We start from the raw sequence: 26,731 nt of genomic DNA, 5'->3' as shown, positions 1-26,731 counted from the left end.
TGTTGTGTCTCTAGGTTGTTGGACCACCAGGTACCGGAAAGACAGATGTTGCTGTTCAGATCATCTCAAACCTCTATCACAACTTTCCTGAGCAGAGGACCCTCATAGTCACACACTCAAACCAGGTTAACCCACCACACACACAAACCAGCTCGATACACATCTCTGATTCCGCCAACACCCTGCTCAACAAACAGTAAAGTTGTCTGGAGAATATAGAGCTCAGAACTGCCCATTAATGAGGCGATAGTGTTATTCAAACCATGGAGAAAAAATTTAAATCTCAGCTCCCTTGTGCCCCGGTCTTCCACCCTCAGTATTTAATCATAAAGTAATCTGCTGTTGTTTTACACCAGTGGAAACTAGCCAAAAGGAACATTGGCCACAAGAAGCGTAGCTGGATATAATATGAATAATCGTACTATCATGCAATATTTTCCACTTTCATTTTTAATTCTTATACAGACATAGACACTTTCTTCATAGCATGCTAAATATCTCAAACATATTGCACATTATAGATATTATTAAGAGACCGGAAGTTAAAACCGTTTTATATGCACAAGTACTGTTGATAGATGACAAAATATATACACATCAAAGAAAGGCATTTCCACATCTGACCATGTCTTGTTGCAACGGTTTATTCCACACCAGGCTCTGAACCAGCTGTTTGAAAAGATCATGGCTCTAGACATTGATGAGCGCCACCTCCTGCGTCTGGGCCACGGAGAAGAGGAGTTGGAGACTGAGAAGGACTTCAGCAGGTGAGGACAGTGGGAAACAGGAGGAGAGAACACACACAACACCTAAACAAACGGAAATGCGCAGTTGAGACTACTTGAATTCATGCATGCATGTGTGGAAGTGCATTCAGCATATGGTGACAGACTTATAGCGTATATACGCTGCAGAGGCAACCCTTACAGTTTGATCAAAGCAGACAACACACATATATACACAAAAGCAGTCCAGCTGCCCACATACATAATTAGTGTGAGCCAACAGAGTGACAGTGCTACTTGATACTCCCATATGCCAGGCCATGGACCTGGTTTATCTTCATTAGGCATTGTTGGCCTCTCAGGCCTTTCCACCAGTGAAAGGGATCTCTCCCTGCAGCCCTGGCAATTCCCGTCTGATTAACCCTCTCATCACTGCTCTGGACAACAAGAACTGACCTTTTACCCATTTGTAGTAGCTACTTTAGGAATAATTTCCAAGAAGAGGACGATGGCAACAAGCTGTATAGAGAGAGATGGCTAGACCAGGGATGGAATACCTGAAAACTTTGTGATTTTAGAAATGTTTCCAGGGCTGGCTTTTAAGAAGCTATTATGTCTTGGTCATAAATATTGTACTATAGGTACAGTTATAGCTGATTTTAAAAAAATACCTGCATTAAACAATTTTTTATGTATTAATTTGTTTATGTTAACAAACTGTAGTAAAGTTAATCCACAATATTTCATGTTCAAATAATTTGAATGTTAAACAAAATGTTTGGAACCTTTTGATATAAGTTTGGAAGTAGCTATAGTGATGTTCCAATTTCAGGGATGCATTTGTCATTTTAATGAATAATTCATTTATAACATATGACTGAATAATTAAATGAATAAATGATTAATTACATGAATAAATACATTTAATTTAAGGTTTTTTTAAGACCATGAGAATGTTTATTAAATCAGGAAGGAGCCCTCTTAATTCTGTGGTGGGCGACATTACTTAACTGATTTAATATAGTACAACATATAGTTTTCACACTAGTTGTTTATTAACTTTCTTTGTCTACACTTTTGTATTGTCTGCTAATGGACTCATTCAACACAGTGCTGTTTTTGTTCATATAGCACTGGTGGCAGAGCACAGAACAATTGGCCTCAGACAAGAACCACTACAGTCCTGTTAATGTAGCCCTAGTAGTTCCCAGCTCTCTCTCTCACTCACTGTGTGTGTGTGTGTGTGTGTGTGTGTGTGTGTGTGTGTGTGTAGTGCCTTGAAGCATTGTGACTCAGTCTTTACTACTGAGACATAGTAAGAGGGGAAAAGAGAAGTTGGAGGGCAGCACACTTTAAGCACTCATGACAGACGTGAGAAACCGATTATCTGAAGATGCCCAAAACATTTACTGCTCTACATGCTGCTATATTTAACACCATTATTAGATGAATCAGCCAGAGCCATTTTTTATTCTAGAAAAGCTTTTTAGCCTGCTTCTGAATATAAATAGCTCAGCCTTATTGAATATTAATTAAGTTTTTATGCTGTTACTATTTAAAGTTTCCTTGTAGCCTACATTGTTAATTACCACCATATCAATCTGTGGCACTGAGCAAATTGCACCCTATAGCTCCTAGCAACACTTCCAGAGGAGGATGGGAGGGGTGTTGCATGTCGCTCATTTGCTATACTCTGTATGACTACTGCTCAGTATGAATATATGACTGTGGCATGTGAACTGAGGTCTGCACACGGAAGCAGTCTGTTACATTCTTAAATTATGCAGCATCACAGCCATAACAGAAAGAGCTTAAGCTAGCAGCATTTAATATGTTCTCGCCTGCCTCATAACAACATGCAGGCTCCACACTCCCACTTCCACCCCACTGACACCAGCGAGAGGAGAGAGCCAGAGAGTTTTAATTAACGCTGTATACAAGATGACAAAATGGAAGGCTGTGGTCCTCCAAATGTTTTAAGTTTTAAGTATTTAAGTTTTATATGTATTGGATTTTACAAAAAAATAAACAAATACAATCCTTGATATATGCTGTTTTCCACACCTGTGTATTGTGGGTTTTCTGTCTCAGTAGGTAAGTGCTTTACAAGTCTATCATCATGTGAAGCAAGGTCACTCCCCATTTTTCTTTAATTTTATTAAGGCCAAACAGGAAGAGCACTGTGATTGTCTTTGAGTCATCTGCTGACTGAGGATCTGAAAATAGTTCACCTCTAGTTTTACCCTGTGACCCCTCCCACCTCTGTCTTACTGTGCATCCTGTGTCTCATTGCCACCTGATAATTGCTTTTAAACAGTATTGTTTAGCTGCACCATAGGATGCATGATAGAACTTTAACCGACCTTGTGTACAGTCAAGGACGACCATTGCCCTCTTTAAACCTCTGTACTCCATTGGATCATATTTACAGTATATTTTACATATCTTAATCTGGTATACAATGTATGTCCTCAGATGACCGGGCTTTGTTTCACCTGCTTGCTCTTAGCAAAGGGCACAAACACAACAGCAGTAATTACAACCAAAATTCCACACAATCAGAAGAACAACCATCAGATCAAGAATGTTATCAATCCATTAATGGACATTTTGTATACCTGGGATACATATCATAGGCTGAATCCGCAATAAGAGGAAAAATTATTAGACACTTTTTTGTTATGTCTGAAGTCTCTGTCTGGGTTGCCACATCAGCATGTAGATAAAAGAAATTAGATAATACATTACATATGTAAACATTCAATATGCATACATATCATTCTTAACTTGTGATACTAGAAAGCTGCTTGAGATGATTTTAACATTCTGTTTATCCCTTTACAAAAAGCTTAACTGTTTAGATTGTTGGCTAACTATTCTGTGCTTTCTGTCTCCAGATATGGCAGGGTAAACTATGTCCTAGCCAGAAGACTGGAGCTCCTCAGAGAGGTGGGGAGGTTACAGGAGAGTTTGGATGTCCCAGGAGATGTTTCTTACACCTGTGAGACTGCTGGACACTTCTACCTCTACCAGGTAAGACTATAAATAGGTGTGTATATGTTTCTGCAATGGCAGCCACTTCTCTCAGTCATACTATTAAGCCTCCAAACAGCCTTGAAATTTGTGTTAAGATATTAATTTTCAGAGAAAAAATTAACGGGTATCCAGGCGATATTTTGCAGATATAATTGGAATGGATTTCTCAATTGTCTTTCATGTTCGTCAGACATATTCATGCCAGTCAAATTCATAAAGTATTAAAGTTCCCCTTCCCCAGACTCGCTGCTCGTTTTGCCTAGACTGCAAATACCTAGAAACAATATCAACCCTTGCTGTTTATTCCTGTCACCTAATTATCACTGTCCTCTCGGGCTACAGGAGAAATGCCACTGCAGACAATTACTTGCACTCCCATGCTTCATTAGACAGGTTCTAAAATAGACATTATAGACATTTGTTACATAAAACAGTGCAGAGTGTAGCTGCCATCTTAAGTGTTACTGGGGGTTCAAGTTAATATGCAACTGTCACTTAAAGCTTGATTTATACTCCTGCGCCACTTGTGCGTCGGTGTCTCTGTCATTCTGCAATTACACCCCCAAACGCTAATTGGCGGTAGCGCTACAGCGTCCACTGTGTTTTGCTGGCCGAGCAGGCTAACTTCCGGTTTAGCCCTCCACCAACATGAATGGGGGGGAAATTATATACGTGCAGCTTTTCAAAGGTTATCGACTGAATGGATCACATTCTGATTCACATTTCGCTCGGGTTGTGACGGTCAAATATATTGATCCACCGTGTTACAGCCGCCGTTTTGGCCGCTGGTAAAAGTTACTTCTAAGCATGGGGCACTTCCTATTGGCTCGGAGGAATTGTGAGGCTACCTAGCCGACCAATCACAGTGCTTACGGTCCACATCGCCTCGACATGTAGTTACATTTTTGAGGAGGTGCACGTCAGGCGTAGGCGACGGGGCTACGCAGAGGCTATGCCGTCGTTTCGACGCAGAAGTATAAATTACACTTAAGTATCATTGACAACAGTAAGATGCCAGTAACATAGTTTTTAGTGGTGGCCAAAGCTCCAACGACATCCTGTTGCAGATAGTTGTCTGGAGAGTCACGGCTAAAGCACACTTGTATATCACGGCTGTTACGCGAGCTCTAGTGTTAGAGTTCATGTCTGATTCACATGCTGCCATTTGTTTGCACCTTGCCAGAGCTCTGTCAGTTGTCTCTCTAACACACACGTACAACTGTGGCTCCATATTAATTTGACATTGCATGGAGATAGGATTCTCAGCCCACACTTCATTTTAGCTGAGTTCTTGGGTTTATGTAGCTCTGAAAACTTGCCAACTGTGTAGTTCTGTGACATTTGAAGATGTAAATGTCAAGAAGTTGTTGCTAAGCATGGTGATTCTGTGACCATTAGCATGAGAACTCTGTCAATGAGCAATGATAAAAAAATGGATATGTAGACATACTCAAGGTTTTGATGGTGGTCTTAATAGTCCATACAGACAGATACTTATCACGCAATTAAGCTAGGTCCTCTAGCAGACTCATTAATGTTATCCTTAAAGTTGTTTTTCACAGGGGTATAGTATTTATAGAACTAGGCTATCCTGCTGTTTGGTTGAAGCTGGTTTATTAGGTGTCCTGTGGGGGCACCAGTATACGAATGAGGCTATCTGTTCTCATTTGTTCATTTGTGTGTAATGGGTTTGTTGCTTTGGTCAAATAATTATAGAGAAATTACACCATTTAGGCTGGGTAGAGCCATGAAGAACACCCACTGTGTGCTCATACAGCATTTTGGTTCACCTTAGACGGGCATCAACTAAGCTCAGGCTCGTGCACTGTCCATACCAGAAATATTTTCTTTATATAGTGGCTTAATCAAGCCTCTCTCCCTCACTACAGGTGATATCTCGCTGGGAAGAGTACATGAGTAAAGTCAGGCCTAAACAGGGCAAGAAAGTGGAGGTGCAAGATGTGGCAGCACACTTTCCCTTCCACAAGTACTTCTCCAATGCCCCGCAGCCTGTGTTCAAGGGCCGGTCATATGAAGAGGACATGGACATCGCAGAGGGCTGCTACCGCCACATCAAGAAAATATTTACCCAGCTGGAGGTAAGAATGTCTCTTTCTCTCTCTCACACACACACACACACACACACACACACACACACACACTCTAGTTCCTTACTGCTGAGCAACACCCAGTAATGTAAAGAAGTTACTTGAGTTTTCTTTATAGCATGTGTCATTACAGTTCAATTCAGTGTAGAAGCACACATCACACACAGTATCTCCAACTGGTCTGAGGTAAACATACAGCCCTCCTCTTATTTTCAAACACTAACACATAGGCCAAGTCAGCTGCATTCGATGATACATACAGACTATTTGCCAGCTGTGTATTGCACAATTTCCCTTGCACACAATTTCCCCTGTCTACCGCAGTGACAGGTTGTTGTAGATTAACAGTGATTGGTCAGAAACTGTCTGTGTCTTTGTTGATGTGTGTGCTTATAAGCAGCTCTTCTGACACTTTTGAATCTCTCTGAGTTAGTCATCTCCTGTCTTCAGTTGATAGTTAACAGTACTGTTTATTTGTAGATATTATTGCTGATCCTTTAGAAAAGATAAGCTGCGTAACAAAGTGATGAAGGCTACTACTGCTTATCTTGTTCAGGGTTTTTCCTGTGTAGAGAATTTTCTGGTGCCACCCAAAGAGGTTTTAGGGAGTGCCAAAGGAAAATCACCAGCGACAAAATGATCAGAATTGAAGAAAAAAGCTTTTTACTCTTTGGCATCCCAGCATCGGTAGTCTTCTTTGGCCTCTCCAGATCGGGTTTTCTGGGCACTACGTGACGCTCACCTGAGTGGTTGAGGCACTACAGCAAACTTAGAAATGCTGAGCTCGTTGTTCTGTATGCACATTTATTATTATTGATGAGTTAGTAGGCTACTTTGCATAAACAACTGAGAGACTGGCCACCAAGTAGAGCATTTGACTTGCGCAATAATTGAATGACTGAAAACAACCCACAAAAATGAAACTGCTGTTTTGTCCAACTGGAATTAATATTAGGAAACTAATGGTAAGCTATAGTAACCTAAACTATTATCTGAAATTATAATGAATACACAAACATTAGCACTAATCAAACCTTAACCACAGTGGTGTAGGCTAATATCAGAGAAAGGTTTTATTTGTGAAACAGCTGAATCTCAACTAATAAACTATCTGTAGGCAAATTATCCAAATCAAGTGTAACCTGTAAATATATTATACTAACCTTATACTTTACTTTTATACCTTTACTCCTATTTTGTTTATAAAATGGTCAGAAATTACAAGAAAATGCATAGATTTCAGTCATAAGGTAACTCAATGCCTTTACTGTACACGTACTGGCCATTGTTACAGTTGCGTGAAGTCACCCCCCCAAAGGCCCATTCTGAGCCAGGAAAAACCCTGTTGTTTACTCTGTCACTCTTTTTCACACTCTTTCACACTTACAAACACACAACTGAATGTGTTATCGTTCTTACTCAGCCCATCGAGTATTTCTATAGGCATAACAATAACATTTCAGATTTATGGGAACACCAAGAAGGTGTCCGGAAAGCAATAAAGAAGTTATTGGCTGGAGGTAATATCCCAACACGTGTGGTGACCTTGATTTATCTGGCTGGCCTCTGTATCACTGCATCACAGTACCTCTCCCTCCTCCCTCAGCCTCACCCATGCTGCAGTGAAATCTGTACACACATTAAGAGGTATTGCTGTCTGTGGTGCAGGGTAGATAAAGCAACATTCTGCTGAATTTGCTTATCTGTCTGTCTTTTCAAATGGAAAAGCAGTTTGGAATAAGCTGTCATAGGAATATGCTAAGAATTTATTGCTAAACAGACAGATACAGTGTGCATCCTGGGTTCCTCCTGTAAAGACATCTCCCATTTCCTCCTCTGCAGTCCCACCATATTTTTTACTGCTGTTTGCTTCTTTTTTGTTTTTTCCTCTCTTCTTTCTCTTCTCAGTGTCTGAATCCTTACCATCTTGATTTCACCCTTGAACCGCTCTGGAGCCATGGGGGCTAAAAATAGAGTTCATAAATATTGCATATTTTGATTGGTTTAATATTAATGCTAAAATAGTAACACATCAAATATTTATACCCCAGTGCTGTCCCAGTCTACTTCTCCCGTCCTCTCGCCCTTCCTACCCCTACCCAGCTAGTGTGGCAACCTGAAAATAGCACGCCTGTTTACCCATATTCCCCCTCTGCCCCCCAGACACCTCCACCACAGCATGGTTTTTATAGTGCCATGATATCGGCGCTCTGAAGTGAAGTCATTTATATTTTGTGTAAAAACTGGCCCTAACTTGTCTATTCCAGAATAACTCATGTAGAAAATCTGTGCTAGAGTGATCTTCAAGCTGCTGTTATTGAACAGGAAACTGCACCTAGTATATTCTCCGCAGTGGCTGGCTGCCTCTGTTTCACTGCATCATGGAGGGGAAGAGGAGATCGTTTCCTTATGAAAATAGAAAGCAGAGGGATAATGTTTATAAGATGTTTAATTAAAAGGTTGCAGATCTCTGTTTTATCTTTTGTGACTGTCTTGTTGTTGGGAGTTGATGGGCATCTCCAGGGAATCAAAAGTAGAGGCAGTTGGAACTATTAGAGTGCTAGGGTACTCCTACACCTACATTTTTGTAATGTGGGGTAGACACAAAGATATATTGGTTGTAGAGGTATGATTATTTCACCCTAGATAATCATCTTATCCATCATCTTTGAAAGTAATCATCCATCATCTTGTCAGTATGCTATTTAAGTTTACCCTTAAAACCCCACTATATAAAACATGAAAGCAAAACGCAACTTTATTCACAAATAGATGATTACATTTTTATTTAATTCAAGATTGCCAAATTCTTTAAATCAAGATTACTTAATTTTTTCTAGATTATACAAGTAGTTTTTTCCCGTATCTGTTCATGTTCAAAACATTTCTCCTGACCCTTACCTTTTCTCTTGCTTTCCCTGGAAGGAGTTTAGGGCCTTTGAGCTTCTGAGGAGTGGACTGGACCGCTCCAAGTACCTGCTAGTGAAGGAAGCCAAAATCATTGCCATGACCTGTACACATGCTGCGCTGAAACGCCATGACCTGGTGGAGCTGGGATTTAAGGTGGACTCTTCTCGGGTTGTTATAAAGATAACAACCTGGTTACGCTTGTGTTCTCTGCAGTTACTTTAATTAATTTTCTAAGTCTAAACTGCTGATTCTCTTTTATTAGTATGACAACATACTGATGGAAGAAGCTGCTCAGATTCTGGAGATCGAGACCTTCATTCCCCTCTTGTTACAGGTAACCCTGTTCTTATTAACTCTTAAGACTTTAACTTATGATGTGCAAGCTGTAGTGCAAACTACAGGATTTCCGCGGTGTGTTAAAAAGTAGGAAAAAAATCTTCAATTTCGCTGACGTATTGTGTTCTAGGTCTTAAATAATTTTAAACAGGTCTTAATTTTCCAAAGTCCATGTAACGCTACCTCCTATTTGTTTGTTAATGGAAAAAAAAAAAAAACAGTGCAGATGTGTGTGTGTTCCCGCATCCACAAACTTACACCAACATGTTTGTATGTAACAATTGATCTAATCTGTTTAGTACTGTTACATTTGAATACATTTATTTACTCTGAAAGTAATTTTGTGACTGCATTTCCTTTGTAGTTTTCTTTTTTTGATGACGTGAGATATATATATATCCTCCTCTTCCCTTTCATTATCCAGCCATTCAACCCTTATCAGTGATTTCAGTGATTAAATCCGCTCTTGACTTGCAATGGTTGGTATATCAGATTTGTCTGAGGCCAAGCTCCAAATAAACCACATGCAGAAAGGGAATTTTTAAAATGTAAAAATCCATTGACCAGAAGGCAACTTAAAGATAAATATACACAAACTCTGATTATTTTTGATAAGAGGATACGGTTCCATAAAAGGCAATTTAGGAGAGGACAAGCATTACAGTTGGATTGATTTAAAAAGTAACAACCCACAACAATTTTGGAAAGAAATAAACAAATTGGGTCCTAAGAAACTGAAAAAAAATCCAATAGAAATTATATTAGAGAATGGTGACATGGAAAACAACAAAGAAATGATTGGAAGTGATTGGAATATGGGGCAAAGATTTCTCAGATTTATTCTCAGGAAATTATATTCCGCCAGGTTTTGATGATGCACATTTAAATAACATTCCTGTTAAGAAATGTAAGTCTGAGATGATTATGGATACACCAGATTATTGTCCAAATATATTTTTGAATCATGAAATTACTATGGCAGAGGTTATAAGGGCCATTGATAATGCAAAATTGAAGAAAGCATCTGGTATAGAGGGGATCCCAAATGAAGCTTTAAAATCTCCACAGCTCTTAGAGATCCTATTTTATCTTTTTAAAACATGCTTTGACCATGGTATAATCCCGTCAACATGGCGTAAATCCATTATTAAACCAGTTCCAAAGTCATCAAAAAATGATCCCAGAATACCCCTTAATTATGGGGGCATTAGTCTTCTTAGTACAGCCTATAAATTGTATTCCAATATACTGAATAATAGGATTACACAGTACTTAGAAATGGGTCAGTATCTTGTTGATGAGCAGAATGGATTCAGAAGGAAACAAGCATACATCGATCATATATATTCTGTATCACCTATTATTAGAGCTAGAATTGCTGAAAGTAAATCCACCTTTTCATGTTTTATTGACTTTCAAAAAGCCTTTTACTGGATTAATAGAGAGCTGCTTGCTTTTAAACTAATTGAAGCAGGAATGGATGGAAAATTCTATAAAACAATACAAGCCATGTATAGTAGTACAGTTGCTAGTGTTGAGATAAACAGTTTATTTACTGATTGGTTTGATTCACCATTTGGAGTAAAACAAGGTGATATACTCTCTCCAACCCTTTTTGCTTTATTTGAGAATGACTTAGCTCTACAAATTAAGGATGCTAATTTAGGTGTATTACTTGATGGTACTAAATTGGGAATTCTATTATATGCGGATGATATAATCTTACTGTCTGAGTCTGAATTACAGAAAATGTAAAATGTTTAATTTGTGGTGTTTCAAGTGGCGATTAGCTATAAATAAAAACAAAACACATGCATTTTAGAAAGAAAGGAACAGAAACAAGTACAACTAGAACTGCAAGCAGTTGTAAGCGGGGTCCAAGACTCCCGGCGCAAGCCGCCCCCCCTGGCCCCGCGTAGAGCGCGCGAGTTGACTTTATGATGCATGTGTTTCTCCTATATTAAACTATGCTGCAGGTGTATGGGGCTTGAAAGAATCCATAACGGTAGATACCATACAGAATAGAGCCATATGATGTTTTCTGGGGGTTCATAAATTTGCTCTGATCCTAGCAATTCAGGGAGATATGGGCTGGGTACCAGGAGCTGTACAAAGAAAATGTGAAATGATACGATTGTGGAACCGTCTAATCAGAATGGCAGAGAACAGAGTATAATAAGAGTATTTAGGATGTGTGAGCTATGTGACCTTGGTGAAGTGGAAAGTGAATCTCATTTCCTCTTGTATTGTACACATTATGATGATCTAGGAGAATCTTTGTTTCTGGATGTTACACGGCAAATCTCTGAAATATTTTGTTATGCTGACGATCAAAAATGAGTATGCTTATTTAACTATGATGTATTTAAGTTTGCTCACTTTGTCTCAAAGACTTGGAAAACAAGGCAAGCTAGTTTGTTTAACTAGATTTAATTTTGTTCTGTGTAGGGTTATGGGTATATGTGGGTGGTTATCTGAGTAAATGTGAATGCATCTGTGTATGTGTATACATGCATATATCTGAATACATATGTACTATTTATTATTATTCGGCTTCCAATCCTTGTTTCTATTTAGTTAGCACTGTATATGATGTACTCTGGACCTGGCTATCTTGTATATATCTCTTTTTCCTGTATATTATTGTTGGTGTCTTGTAAGTCCATGCGGGCTGGGCGCAATTATACGCATGACACAATAATATAGCTTCATTCATTCATTCATTCTAATTAACAAAGTCTGGCAGCATGACATAGACATGAGCAAAAACCTGTACTGGCCCTAAATGGTTCACGGCCCTTTTGGTCTTAAATGTGCTTCTCTGCTGAAGATCTGATTTAACGTATACTATATAATATTGTCATGTCATTAGACAAAAAAAAATTGAATAATGTTGGACAACATGGAGTTATCTCAGTGCACTACACTGGCATTACATATGTGGACATAGGTTAGACTCAACATGTTAAATTTTAATTAATGCAGCTACCTTTATAGACCAAACGTAAACCTAATTAATTGTTCGATCTATATTGTGGAAAAATAGAAAAGATGTTAAAAATATGAATAATAATAATAATAATATGGTTCTAGTACAGACCCCTATATTTCATTTAAGGTTTCGCTGTAACAGGTGTCACTTATTTTTTTCTGTCCTACCCTTGCTACAGAACCCCGAGGATGGCTACAGCAGGCTGAAGCGTTGGATCATGATTGGAGACCACCACCAGTTGCCTCCAGTTATCAAGAACATGGCCTTTCAGAAGTACTCCAACATGGAGCAGTCTCTCTTCACCCGATTTGTACGCCTGGGAGTGCCGACCATAGATCTGGATGCACAGGGCCGTGCACGTGCAAGGTGGGTAACCCTGGCAGAACATAAGCTAATTTCACAAAGGATGCAGTGTCGTAGAGTTTTGTACTGTTTCCTCACAGAAAGGACATAACAACAGTATGTGTTTGTATCTTTCTGTCTTACAGTCTGTGTAACTTGTACAACTGGCGTTACAAACACCTGGGGAACCTGCCTCATGTCCAGCAACTGCCTGAGTTCCAGGTGCCCAACCCTGGCCTGACCTTTGACTTCCAGCTTATTAACGTAGAGGACTTCAATGGGGTGGGAGAATCTGAGCCCAACCCTTACTTCTACCAGGTCAGTAGTAGTACACACCGCAGTATACAAATATACGCATAGCACAACTGTTATTTGTACAAATGACCCTCTGTGTGCGCGCCAACCTCTTATATATTACACATTAAATCTGTCTTTCACAACAAGTTGTCACAACACGACAATAAGAATCGACTAAAAAACCAACTGAAATTAGTAATTTCCAGAAAATAAAAACTGTTAATGTATTGAGAAAATCAGTTAAAACAAAACTGGAACTGAATACTAAAGAAAGACATGTTTTCAGCTGTAAATACCTTGCTGCCTACAGCATGAACACACACAGACCCATATCCATTACTTTCATTTGGAGAAATGAGAAACTGTGAACACCCAGTATGTAACACCAGTATTTAGTATATCTGTAGCACAGGTACATACACAATGGTGGAACAGCAGAAATAGTTTATGTTGCACAATGTGTGGCAGCTTCCAAGCACAATTTATACACTCCTTTACACAGATACACACTCAAGCACACTTAATTCCACCGGAGCAGACAACCATATTCCTCCCTAGCCTCCATTTCCTTTGAATTGGTTGTTGTAAAGAACCTCATTCATGTTTAAACTTTAATGGTTTTGCTACCAGTCCATATGATCTATTCATAAGCCTGCTTAGTCTGCAGCTAACACTGGCTGCCCAGCACAGACCAGTGTGGTTTTCCTTCACACCAGGACCCAGATTGTGTTTTATCATGACATTGCTGAGACACTCAAGACTGTGTGTGGGTGGGGTTGATAAAGGTGTGAAAAAAAAAATAGTTGACTTTGCTACCACACCAGCACAGAAGCACAAATGTCCCTGTCAGAGATAACAGCAAAACTATCTAGTATGATAGCAACATTTTAAGTACTGAAATGTTTGAGAAAAGGTTAAGTGGAACCAGTTAGCTGGATTATTTAGTGTTTCTGAAAAAAGTGTTATTTTTAATAAAGGAGGGAAGCAATTACCAGAATTCTTATAGAGATATGAGAAACATTTGACAATAAAGACAACAATTGCCAGGAATAACAGAGCATGTAGTTGCTAAAAAATGAACGGCAATTGATTTTAAAAGTCAGTTTGTCTGATGATTACAATAGGTACTAATTAGTAAATACATCAACTGCCAGTGACCAGTGAACATGTGTCACCGCTTCATGAATGTTACTGCAGCATTCAAGACCGTGCATGCTCATGTCCTTGAAGCTTCCTATTGTTCCTAAATCCAGACCATGTGCGCTTCTCGAGGCACCAGGTCACATGAACCTCAACTTCATTTACTTATTGCCATTTTCAGGCTCCTCAAGGGAATTGCCAGTATCACTCACTATTCCTGACGTGCGCACACACATGCATGCATTTTCCTAGGAACCAGAAGGGGTAAATTGGACACTGAAGAAGAAATTGTATCCAGGGCATGCTGAATGCCTGTCACAGCTGAACAAACACTACCACATCCCCGATTTGCACTTACACAGGAACTGTACACCCTTTATACACTCAAACACATGTGCATGCTCTCAGATACTCAGTCTAAAGGTCTGACCCTGCTTCTTCGCCTCATTTGTTAAAGCACTTTCCATATTGAGTCTCAGCCCGTTGATAGTACTTTCCAAGTTGTCAAATGGCCCATAAAGGGTAAGATGCTTATCTAAATCCACATCTTCTGTTGTTAGAAAATGGCTTTTCTCAGCCACTAGGCTTGTTAAGTCTTGGCTTTTCTGCTTCACAAGCTACATTTAAATTACATAAGTGCAAAAAGCATTGTGGACTTCACTTACAGAGGGTCTAGATTTATACCTTATATCACTACCTCTTATGTATTTGTGTCTACACCACAATGTGTGAGCACCTCTCAACTTCTGTCATGTTTCTGTCCTTGTTTCATTCCTCTATCCTCTCCAGTCCTCATGTAGCCCAAGGCCATTGACTCAAACTCCAATGTGGTTATGTCTGACTTTGTTATGGTTAACAGGTTCTCTGGGGTGTTAGGGCATTACATCACATTTATGTTAAATATATATATGGGGTAGGCAAAGCTGGAAATGGCAACCACATGTCTACTTAGATATTACTGTGTGTCTTCCTCTTGAATATGTTTATGGTTCTCGTGATCTTTTTTTCTCTGCAGCCAAACTGTAACGCTACCTCATTAGTATTTTTGACGTATTCATAAGAACAACTGAAATTAGGGCTGTGGGGTCTTTTAATTTCTTAATATGATGTACTCTAGTTCCTTGTGAAACATTGTCGGGACAGGACATATCAATAAGGGGAACGGCCAGAATAAATACAGCGGGGCCACAGAGTGCTACTTATGCCTTTCAAAATCAGCCTGTAATGGGCAGATCAATCATGTAGATGATGTGATTTTCAACATTTTGTAGAATATTCTCTCTGACGCTAGCCCATTCCGAATATTCACTGCCCAACATAAATGTAACATTTGTATCAGTAAAAACACAGTGTGGTCATTAAAGTTATGAATTTGTGCTGTTTGGAGACAGGTAATAAGGGAAGTACAACAACAAAGGCTGTCAGAGTTTTTGATGTGTTGACTTCAGTGCAGCTGGATCAGGAACTGTTGATGAAGCTGCATAAATTATCATCAAAGATGTGAGGCTGCAGTCCAGGCTTAATTGAAACTGAATATGAATAATGCATAGTGTTGGCTATTTTCTTTCCTTTATTTTTTTTGTCACATTTGAATGGCAGAGTGTAGCCATGGAACCAGGATGCACATGCTGGAGAATGCGGTGGATTTGTAAAGTGGTTGAAGGATACATGCGACGTTGGCCTTTACATTTACAAGCTTTGCTGTAATTGTTGAGTCACAAGCTCAACAATTATAGCAAATGGGTGTTTACCTGTTTAGGACAGTGGGGTTTTTTTCTGTGTGTGTGTGTGTGTGTGTTTTGAAGTTTTATTTATTTTTTTTAGGTCTGAGTGCTTCTGTAACAATCAACTTTGTATAGAATCTGGAAACAACAATCTTCCAAAAATCTTTCCTTTCCTAGTTAAAATGTAAATGATATTTGTAGCATATTATGATAACATTCTGCAATCAGACTGAGTAATGAAACATTTGATGATGCAGCTTTTTGTAACACTTCTAAAAAAACGAAATCAGCTATTCCAAACTTAATGAATATCAAAGCCACAGTAGAAATATGCCATTCACCCTTATGTGTTGGGGATCCTGGATTGGGACATTTTGTCCCAGCCTGGCTAGTGGTGGTGTTGAGCTCTGTCTGAGGCAATTAATTCCAGCCCAAATCAGATGGCTACTCATGCGGGAATGAGTGAGGTTTTATCTGGCTGAAAAGTTAAACACTTGACAGGCGAGAAAGGGCTAGAGCAAGATGTTAAAGTATAAGAGAACGAGAACAGCAAGGTGTCAAACACAGCCGGCAGCCCTGGGTGTGCTGATAGGAAGAGAGAGCTTAGTGCTTTTGATTCACTACAAAATTAATGTATTGATAGACAATAGGTTTTTTGAGGTCAGTTTTCCAATCATCAGGTTTTTTTTCCTTCTCTCATTACTTGTGTATGATGTTGTAACAATACCATTTTTCTCTCTTCCTGTGAAGAACCTGGCGGAGGCGGAGTATTCTGTGGCCTTATACATGTACATGCGTCTGTTGGGCTATCCTGCTGACCGCATCAGCATCCTCACCACCTACAATGGACAAAAACACCTGATCAGAGATGTCATCAACCAACGGTGTGCTGGCAACCCCTTCTTTAGTCAGCCTAACAAGGTAAAGACACTGACCACATTGAACAGGCCACACAGTTGCATCTAATTATTATGTTTTTATAAAGTTATTTATTATTGTAAAGCAAGTATTTTATAAGGAGAATTGTCTCCTAATGAAAAGTAAATTAGATCGGAGAAAACTCTTATAAAAAGGAAGTGTGGTTGTGAGTCTGCAAGCTAAAATGTGCTAATGCATCATCTTGTAACAGGATGTTTGATTGTAGATAATACAATGTTCAGTATTCTAAATGGTATGTTAATGTAGTATCACACAAATTTTCCCTCAGCACACTGATGACACAAAAACCCATAATCACACAATAAATCTGTATTACTGTACATTATAAGCACAGCGTTCACACACAAATGTCTGCTGCAGTCAATGCACCAGCCTTCCTATCTTCTGTCTGAATTCTCACAAGGCCTTTGCTGTTTCTGCCTCCAATTACCACAAACAAGCGTTCTCTCTTTCTCTCTCCCTGTGCAGTTTAAGTAGGTTTGTACATTTTAACTACAAGTTTTCCCAACTGTCCTTATCATCGCAGCGAGACTTACTGTATCTCTTTGAATTTAGTGGATATTTGTGGTTCTTGCAGAGTTAAAATTATTGAGCAACTCAAGGAGGTTCTTCATTCACGTTTCACTGTTGTAGGCAAAGCAAATGAGTTTTTTTGTTTGTTTGTTTTTTTCCCAACCTGGCCATTGTCCTGCTCCATCAAATCATGAGACCATCAAAACTGCTGCAGGTCATAAGACCCAGACAGAGTAGAACACTTTGTGCCCTCTGTCTCCAACAGTTTACATACCAGCCAACTGCATACCTCTGTAAATCTGACGTGTGTGTGTGTATGTGTGTGTGTGTTGGAGGAAAGGATTTAAATGTGCACACTTTGAGAGTGGGTGTAAACTCATCGCTGTGTTCATCCCTGAAGGATACTGTTGGATTGTCTTTGTGCAGCCCACAGTATTTCCCAAGTCCTCTTGTCTCTCTTTCCTTCCTTTACACTGTGTTAAGTCAGCAGCCCGTTGGCACAGTTTCCCATCCGTTTTCTGTTTGTACTGCTAAATGCTTTTACCAGCTAGCCTCAGGTTATGCTTTCCCCTCTCTCCATTATTTTTCCCTACCCACGTTACTCTCACCTTTCCTTGGTCTCTGTTCTTTAGGCCTTTCACACATTTACAAAGTCAGACTATTTAGGCATGCCAGAGAAAGCTGCAAGAATGGAGTGAAAATGCCATAGCAGCAGTCCAAGTGTCGTTTATTCTATCTCTTTGTATTTTCTGCTTCAACATCCTGTCTTCAGATGTAAATCTTTAAAAACAGATTTTTTTTTAAAAGGTGAAATCATTTTCTGAAACACCTAGACACTAGTTATTTTATCAACTGTTACTCAAATAGTTAATTTTGCATTTGTTAGACTAATTTCAATATACATTTAGTGCCATACTGAGTATTTACTGCAGCAGGACATGTATGTGGAATGGATTCAAAATACACTATAGTACAAATGTTCATTGTAATGATTGCCCAGTTCAACAGTGTGGCTAACCTTTTGTGTTTTTAATAGTTTTTTGACAAAATGGAGTATCTATGGAACTGATAAATAAGCTGCATCCGGCTTTGTTAGTTGGACCATTTTACCGTTAGTTTTGGTCTTTTTGTGAAACTTGCTGACAATAAGATAGACAAATAGAAAATAACATCCTTTAACTCACGAGGACACAAACAGAAATTGCAGCGCGCTGCTGTTAATTAATTTTTTAGCAAGCAGGCAGGAAGTGAATCTCTCTCATGTCTTTGTGTGCATAGTGCATGCAGAGTTGGAGAGTTTAATGATGCCCTGTTGTGTCTGTATTTTGTGCTGTGCAACACTACCTTGTTGCTTTGTCTTCAAGTATATGTTAAGTATATGCTCTGACAGCTAGCTAGAAATTGTGCTTGGTCATGCAAAATGTCCTGCAATGTTAAATCATCAAGCGTCATTCATTGTGCTCATGGCCTTAGTCAGTATGCATGCTCAGTGATAAATTGACTAGGGTGACAGGCTGTTAGATTTGCTGAGAAGAAAGATAGCCAGAGAGGCAGAGAGATGAAAAAGAAAGAGGGGCTCTTGTGGTAAAAAGGCTAAGCAGCTGAAAGGTCATGGCACTGAGCATTGGGGTCCACAGTGTGTCTGACAATATGAAACCAAAACAAAAGCTGTCAACATCTAGCCCACTTTACTGTAGTGACTTTGATTAGAGAAGGAGAGGATGTCCATTTTGTACCAGTCAAAGTGCATTTGTTCTGTTGGTGCAGAATTTTAAACCATAGGATAGTAATAATTCATCCAGTCACTAACCAGATCTCTATCACACAAATGCAAACTGAATTCAGAGTCATTACATCTCACCCCAATCAAACACTGATTGTAAACCATAAGGTTTATCTGCAAGATGAAGGGAGAGTGGCGTGAATGTTTAAGTTTGGAGTCTAGGGCTGGGCGATATGGCCAAAAATGTTATGATAAAACAGTTCCTATCATACAATGTCGATAATTATCACGATAAATGTAAAATCATTATTTCTTTCAAGTTTAAAGCTGATTTTTGCTCTTGAGTGACAGTTGAAGAAACCAGATGCTTAATTGTGGTTTTAAACTATTCTTTATGGTCAGACCATAAATAAACAGTGGATCACTTGACAAATCTGAGGTAGAACATTCAAAATAATTATGATAAAAATCTTTTCTCAAAAAATATTCATCAGCGAAATTAAGTCAAATCTTTTTTCAGTCCCTTTTCCTCAACAAAATAAACCTCTTAATAGAAACTTTAATGCTAATTTGTTCATGATTCAAGTGAATTAAAGCAAACATTTATTAAACAACTGTTAAATTGTTATTGAGGACAATTATATTGCGATAATTATCATTATTGTTATATCAACCAGCCCTATTTGAGTCAACATACTGCATCCCTCCCTGCACGTCTCTACCTCTCCCACAATCTTCCACATGGCTACCAACACACTTTCTCCATTCCTCCTTCATTTTCTGAGAGCTGGAGCTCTTCCTTACCATGTCCCAGCATGCCTTTTTTAGACTGATATGACATCCTGAGACACAAATTGAATAATCCAGCAGCCTGACTTCTGCACATTCCAGGGCTTAATTGCAGTGAATAAGACAAAGCAGGATGGATAGAGTGGGTAAGAAAAAAAAAAAAGAGGCAAGATCCACGCTTGGCCATCGGATGACAATGAGGAGAAGGAGGGCAAGATGCTGCTGACAACATAATCTGTATGTGTTTGTGTGATTCTTTGTATCCACAGACATGCATGTGCCATAATGACCTCTGTAATTCACTCCCTCGAAGACTTCTCATAAATAACTAAACACCATGCAAAATGCTACACCTTGGGGAGGTTCTCTATCTGGTCTTTGTTGTCACTGTCTGTGGGCTAAGAATAACTCCTCCTCTTCAGCACCCCTTCGCTGCTAAACAAGTTACACTGGTTCAGTCCAACTTTAATCTGCTGTTTGACTTTAAACATTTGACTTGAACATGCAGCCTGCGACGCCTCATGCGATTGTAGAACAGACATAATTTTGCCTCTGGTGCTACACCTGTTCTACATAGCAACAGGGAGACGTAAATAAATATTGGTCTACTACATCATTAGCCCCTTCTCTCCCTCTTTTATAAGTTCACACACATACTCACTGTTACCCCAAAGGGGTTTGTGAGGGGTTTGGCAGAGGGAGTTGCAGGACCACTGAAAGTTGCATTAGCTAATAGAGGATGACCGCGACCATGCATGATGATTTATTTAGCATGGCTGGTTCATAGGTTGGTTGCTGTAGTCATGGGCCTGTGTGGGTTCTCGGTGGTAGATGATGTCCTACTGATCCACTCTAGAAAACGGATCTGTAGAGGAAAGGCCAACCTCTTTCTGCTGGGCTATGGATTTCTCAACTTATGGCCTATATAAATAGCTGCATTGTGGTATTTTTTGTACAGTAGCAGATAGGGACTTACACTTGTTTTGTTTATGTAAACTCTGTATCTGGGACGTCATTGTATGTGGGAGACCACAACACATTGAACACGGTACATTACTTCAGATTCACGACGCAAGTAAATGCTTCGTCATATTCGTCAAGAGGTGGTATTATGCTCATTTTCAGGTTCAAGATCTTATTTAGGGGTTGTACCAGAACAGGTTTACATGGTTTAATTTTCAAAAAAAACACCATATTTTTCCTCATACTGCACATTGCTGCAGCTCCTCTTTTCACCATATGTGTTTTACGCTCTGCTCTTGAGCTGCACTTGTACAAAATCTTTGTTGGGAGTTGCACATGCGCAGTTCCCAGGTAAGGACTACTAGCCAATCAGAAGCAGAGAAGGGTGGGTCGTAAGAAACAAGGTAGTGTGATCCAAATCAAAGCCGCTTCAGACTGCGACCGTAACCTAGCAGATGGTCTAAGTTACTCAAGTCCACAACATCATTGTTCCACATCTTCCCATAAACCACTACAAAAATCACCATATTTCAACTCAATTGAAATACATCAAAATTGGCCGAACAATTTGAAAGTTTGCTCAGTAGCTTTCACATCGGGTGTAACATTAGCATTATAGTTGTTATGCTGTGTTAGCCGACGTTTACAACAATTCCGCACTTGAACGGTCTGAAGTTACATTTCCGTGTTTATTTTAAATATAATTCACAACCAGTAAAGCATACTTACAGTTTGTGATTGTGAATTTCCAGGCCCAAACAGAGTCGCAGTTGTATCCTCTTTTAGGACTAAACGTTGAACTGTTGCCGTGTTCTGACAATCTATGCTGCCTTGCCGAAAAATGCTACCGATAAATCGATAGACTCGACTCTTGTCGGCCCTGCTCCGTTTTCCATTGCAGACAGTACCCAGAGATAGTACTTAGCATGTCGTCATAGCGACGCCACGACGTAATGTTCAATGCGACACACACCAGCGATCCACACAGCTTTTTCTTTTTTAAGTTAAAACGTTTCAACATTACTCAGAATGTAAAGACAGATAAGCGGTATGAAAACCTTCCAGCTGTGTTTTCCTCTTCCTCTATGATGATGCTGTGAATAGTGATGATTCTCTCTGACCAATCAGCAGTCTGTCGTGTTTTCACGTTACATTTTAGTATCCCTCAGCTCGCTTGGAACCTTGAGGGAAGTGAGGTGATACGAAAAAAAGTACCTGGAAGCAGGTACAGGTACAACATTTCTACAATGGAAAACCAAACAAAGGCGAGTCGAGCCAAAGGGCCTCCGCTCAGACTAGCTTGGTTTGAGGGCGTGCCTGACCCCGCTAGCTGCTTGGCAAGCTTTATGACGCGTTTTCATTGTGACGTCACAAGTAGGACTGGGGCGATTCGTTGACGTAATCGATTACGTAAATACGCGTCGACGCGTCGCTGCATCCGGTGTGGGATTATCCCGGACAAGCTCCAGCTATAAGACCGCGCCTTTGACCGTCTAAAGTTTGGAGTATTTCAGACAGACACTCAACAACGTGCTGCTCCGTGAGTTCTGTGAAGTGGAAACAGCTTCACTGCAGCACAACTTCTGTCCACGAGTACGTGAAGCAGCACGAACACGTGAAACAAAAGTATCCCGCAGCACTTTGTGTAGACTGCAGCACCGCAAATCGTGTTTACTTTCTGTTGCCACACAAGCACGGCACATTATCAGCACGCGGACACGTAGTATTTCTTCATTGCCTTCATGTTAAAAGTAATTTCTGCCCCGCTGCTGTCATGGTAATGTAACGTTACACCGCGAGTCTTGTAACGATCCGCTGTTTCATATTTTCTGTTTATTTAACGGCCACGTATGAGCGAGAGAACAGCTGAATCTAATTACAGACAATCTGTGACTGTCTACAGTCTTTGAGTCCTTTCAGGTGTTGACTGATGCAGAAATACGTTTTATTATTATACTGCATTACTTAATATTGAAATGAATCCATGTCAGAAACATTTAAAGTTTTAAGTATAGTAGCCTTATTAATGTCTGTGATTGTTATTATCACAACACATCAGTGACGTGGAAATTTGATTCATTTTAAGATATGCTGCTATTGTCATCATTCTAATGTGCTTCATCAGGATGATTGAATAAAATATAGATTTATTGATTAGACATGTTTTTGATATTTATTTTGGATAAATTGGTATGTTAATCGAGTAATAGGCAACTTTTCTTTAGAATAAACAAAATTAGTCATTAGATTAATCGACTAATTGAAAAAATAATTGTTAGATTAATCGACTTGAAAAATAATCGATATGTACACCCCTAGTCACAAGTAAAGGAAGTGAAGGGCTGGACTACAAACGAACTGTTTTCGGGCAGTTCAGAGCAGTGCTTTCTGTGGGAGATGGGAACTCCCTTTGGGCTGGACTTTGGGCTTTTTCTCTTTGCAAACCTGTTACATGCACAAAAAAGATATATAACTCAATAAAGGCGAGGGGAAAAGCCAAAAAGCATAATACCACCTCTTTAATGTGCTTTCTCCCCTGCATGAAATATCCTTACTGTCTGTGGTGCATTTTGCTTTGTCAACATCTTTTTTTACTCATTGTAGTTCAATCAGGAGCATGACTGACATATGCAAAAAGTTAGGAACCGATTAGCAGAATTGAAATGTACGTGTCTTAACAAATCCACGGTTCTGCGGAAATTCGGTAGACTCTTGATACCTAACCGTAATTGTCGGTGAGGAAAAATGAATGGGACTTTACCGCAGAAAATTAAAACAATTTTCTCACTTTGTATCAATTTCAAAGTGCAGCATGTTTGTCTTTATTATGTAAGGAACAACTCTATTCTTCATGAACAGGAATAAGTACACTTCTCAGCAAGACAGGATTATCAAGGTTTAAAAGCAACTTGGCTGACACGAGTTTCCTTTTGCTTTGAAAAAAAAATCCCACAGAGAGCCACTTCTCCTCATTCTCCGTCTCCGTGAAATAATCTCTGATCCAGTCAAGCAGCGTGGCCCTCAGTACCTTGGCCCTGAGTCTCAGGGGCCCAGGTAAGAGGCTAGTTGCGGCAAATGCCCTCTAAGCCGTATTAGCCCCGCTGGCTGCCCATGTGGCCCAGAGTGATAGCAGCAATAACAAGAACACAGCCGCCATCATTCATATCCGCCTCAAAAATAAATAAAAAAGAATTTAAGAAGGAGAGCAGTCACGCTCATGTTTCTAAACATTTCAGCTAAATCCCTCCACCTACCTCAAATGCACTTACTCATATACTTTGCTAAATAAATGAGCTGCCATAGCTTAGTTAGCATGTCTTTGATATTTATGTGTATTTGTGTGTGTTTTGTTCAAATAATGAATATGTTTGTGTGTCTGCGCAGGTGACAACAGTGGACAGGTTCCAGGGTCAGCAGAATGACTACATCATCCTCTCACTGGTCCGCACCAAAGCCGTGGGACACTTGAGGTAATTTCTTACAATGCATGCCAAGCAGAAAAACGTGACCCTGACCCTAAATTGACAGCTTCAGCAGCTATTCTTCTACAAAAATACTTGTGATGTACACCATAGATACACATCCTCCAGGGATACAACACAGCAAAAATGTAGGCACTTAACTCTCTTGAGCCAGCTGCTCTCAGGAGGCTTTCTCCTTTTGTCATGTGTAACTACTGACAGACGTTTGCTAAAGGAAAAAAATACAATAACCAAACTGCAGTGGTAGGTTTTATGCCTTTTCATTCCATGTCCCATTGCTGTCTGCCCAACTACACTTGCTGGCCTCTCTTAGTCTTCAGCTCCATCTCCTTATCTCACAGCTCCCTCTTCTCCTCACTCCCGTCTCCTTCCTCGTTTCACCGAATTGATTTGTAGTGTAATGGTGTTTCACTCTTCAGCTGCCATGAGATCCCGATGAGCTCTCCACACTTAATATACGGTGCGTGTGTTAATACCAGACATTTGAGGCTTAACTCTTCCATAGCACTTAATCTTGCCACCTCTGGCTGTGATGTGCAGTAGCTACTGTTGGAATTGCACCGCTAGGAGCTGTACTGCAAGTGCATTCACCAGCCTCACATTGGTCAGTCTGCAAATTGGAACCCCAAAATGAAAAAGTCATTCCATTTGTAACTAAATACCCCCCACCATTGAGCATGGTCATTTTTTATCTCACAGGTAAAGCAATGAATTGATGTAACTGGAATGAGAAGTGCAGGTGACCACAGAAAGTGGTAGTCAATCTACTCTCTGTATCATTCCTTTGATTTTGTCTTACGCTGGATACTGCATACTGCCTCCGAATGCCAACCCGCACCAACACAAGTGGGGAGGTTGTCAAAGGCTGTCTCTGTGCTACAACTCCAGTTATCCATTGAAGGGGAATACAATAGCACTAGAGTTTCTATTCTTCCTCAGTAGCCAACCACGATTTAAAACTTTTTTCACATATGCAGTAGTACTTCCCAAGATCTGTAAACAGAGGTTGATGTGTATAATAACTGAGCAATTAAAATAACAGAACATGTTTTGTTAATCCTATTTTCATAGTTTTGCTTTGACTTAATATTCATTCATATTATAGTGTCCCTGACACTTCTGAATGGTAGGCTGCGTGGTTGAAAAGGCAGCGGTTCTTAAAAAATTCTTGTGCTGTCCATTTTGGTTTTCCCATAATGGCATCACTGTGGTGTACCACTGAGTCCTACCTCAAATTCCTCCTCCTCCTGCACTGTCCCTCTCCCTACATCTCTCCTCATGGCTATCTGCTGCCGTGACAACCACAGGGGACGCAGCTGACCATATGACGAGCTGACCCTTGCTTTGACAGGAGAAGTATTCCTGCTGATACACACAGGCACGGTCACATGCAAGAGCACACTTTTTGACAGAGAAGCGGAGATCCAGACGCACTCTGACATGTACACACACATGTGGGAACACACACACACAAACGGCATTTGTCCACTTTGCCCTGCCATGTCACAGCACAGCCCAGGTGGGCATCTCTTAGTAGTGCCATGTCCACAGGCAATGATGCTTCATGATTGGTTCTTCTCTTCTTGAGCTCTGTGCTCATTGATTGTAGTTTATCTTTGTGGAAATGTTGTGCTTTCAAGTTTTGTACATGCTTGAAATTTTGGTCATTTTACATAAACCGGCTGCATTAACACACTCATAGACCCTGGACAGCCTTTTTTCCCCCTTCTACATATTCATAGAACTCATCATGTGGATTAATCCTCTAAATCTCATGAAGTGCTCAGGTGGGCATATTCCACATTTTTGGCTGCATTTCAACATGTATATGTGTGTTGGTAAGTGCATACATACAAACATTAGCGTGTGCCAAATTCTTGTACATGAAATCAAAGACTGTTTACAGTATCACCAGAGCTGCTTCTTCCGCCATATGCTCATCCTTCTACTGTGCTCTGTAGATTTCTATAAGCCAAGATTCTTTCGTCTCAGATTTATAGGCCAGATATCTAAATGGTCTGATTTTGCACAGCTCCGTTAAGATGCCCATCCAAACACCTAAAACACACAATACTAAGATTTATTACATACTAAAATATGTTGAAGGGTCCTCCCTCTTTTCTCTTGGTTCACTTTGTGAAAGAGCACATTTTTGCCTCTCTTCCACCATGTGTAATGTTTACAACTGTGATTATAACAGAGTACAATATGTGGATCTGTATTATGAGAACAATTTTTTTTTAAGTACACATTGTATCTTAAATTTGGGCTTACTGTGGGTTCAAATGCAGTGTTTAGCATGTTTTTTTGCTGTTTAACTTGGGCAGACAGACCTTCAGTGGTATTCCTCTAAAATAGGGCTGGTAAACAACCACTTTGACTACTCCAGCAAGCCAAACAGGTTTCCTCCATTCTCTGGGAAATGACTCCTCTGTCTCTAATCTCTTAATTCTACTGGATGGCAAGAAAAAGCAACCTATCTGCCCTCTCTTGTACTTTCCCACCTCTCGCTCTCTTTGTCTGCCTTGTTTATCACTACCCTTTGCCTTTCATTCTTTTATTTCTCTCTTAGCTTCTATAGTTGTCTCTTTCATTTGTTGCTGCTTATCCTTCACTAAACCTCTCTCTTCCTACACTGCCGTCTCCCTTCCTTGACAATCTTGACATGATCCTTTGTCTTTGATCCCTTTACTTCAGTTTTTGCCCCTCTTC

At 39.8% G+C, this 26,731-nt stretch overlaps 1 protein-coding gene and 1 long non-coding RNA gene across 2 annotated transcripts in view; one reads left to right on the top strand and one right to left on the bottom strand.

The window, feature by feature from the left end:
- The window catches only part of aqr (aquarius intron-binding spliceosomal factor), a 51,951-nt gene extending 26,870 nt beyond the window's left edge, over nt 1-25,081 (top strand). Inside the window, exons 24-33 of the mRNA XM_046062028.1 lie at nt 15-125; nt 658-767; nt 3,623-3,758; nt 5,651-5,860; nt 8,795-8,932; nt 9,042-9,113; nt 12,286-12,473; nt 12,596-12,767; nt 16,361-16,531; nt 23,922-25,081. Of these exons, the coding sequence (XP_045917984.1) occupies nt 15-125; nt 658-767; nt 3,623-3,758; nt 5,651-5,860; nt 8,795-8,932; nt 9,042-9,113; nt 12,286-12,473; nt 12,596-12,767; nt 16,361-16,531; nt 23,922-24,011 (1,398 nt within the window). The 3' untranslated portion in view covers nt 24,012-25,081. The remainder of the gene's footprint in view (nt 1-14; nt 126-657; nt 768-3,622; nt 3,759-5,650; nt 5,861-8,794; nt 8,933-9,041; nt 9,114-12,285; nt 12,474-12,595; nt 12,768-16,360; nt 16,532-23,921) is intronic.
- LOC123978660 lies at nt 447-21,325 on the bottom strand. Its single transcript, XR_006827026.1, has 4 exons — nt 21,267-21,325; nt 16,338-16,449; nt 8,771-8,848; nt 447-809 (listed from the first exon to the last, which is right to left on the bottom strand). It is a non-coding gene; the product is annotated as an uncharacterized LOC123978660 (long non-coding RNA).
- Nucleotides 25,082-26,731: the final 1,650 nt, after the last annotated feature.

The sequence above is a fragment of the Micropterus dolomieu genome, linkage group LG11, assembly GCF_021292245.1.
Source record: "Micropterus dolomieu isolate WLL.071019.BEF.003 ecotype Adirondacks linkage group LG11, ASM2129224v1, whole genome shotgun sequence".
Lineage (NCBI taxonomy): Eukaryota > Metazoa > Chordata > Actinopteri > Centrarchiformes > Centrarchidae > Micropterus > Micropterus dolomieu.
Note: the sequence above shows the minus strand (reverse complement) of the source record. Positions and strands in the feature narration are given on the sequence as shown.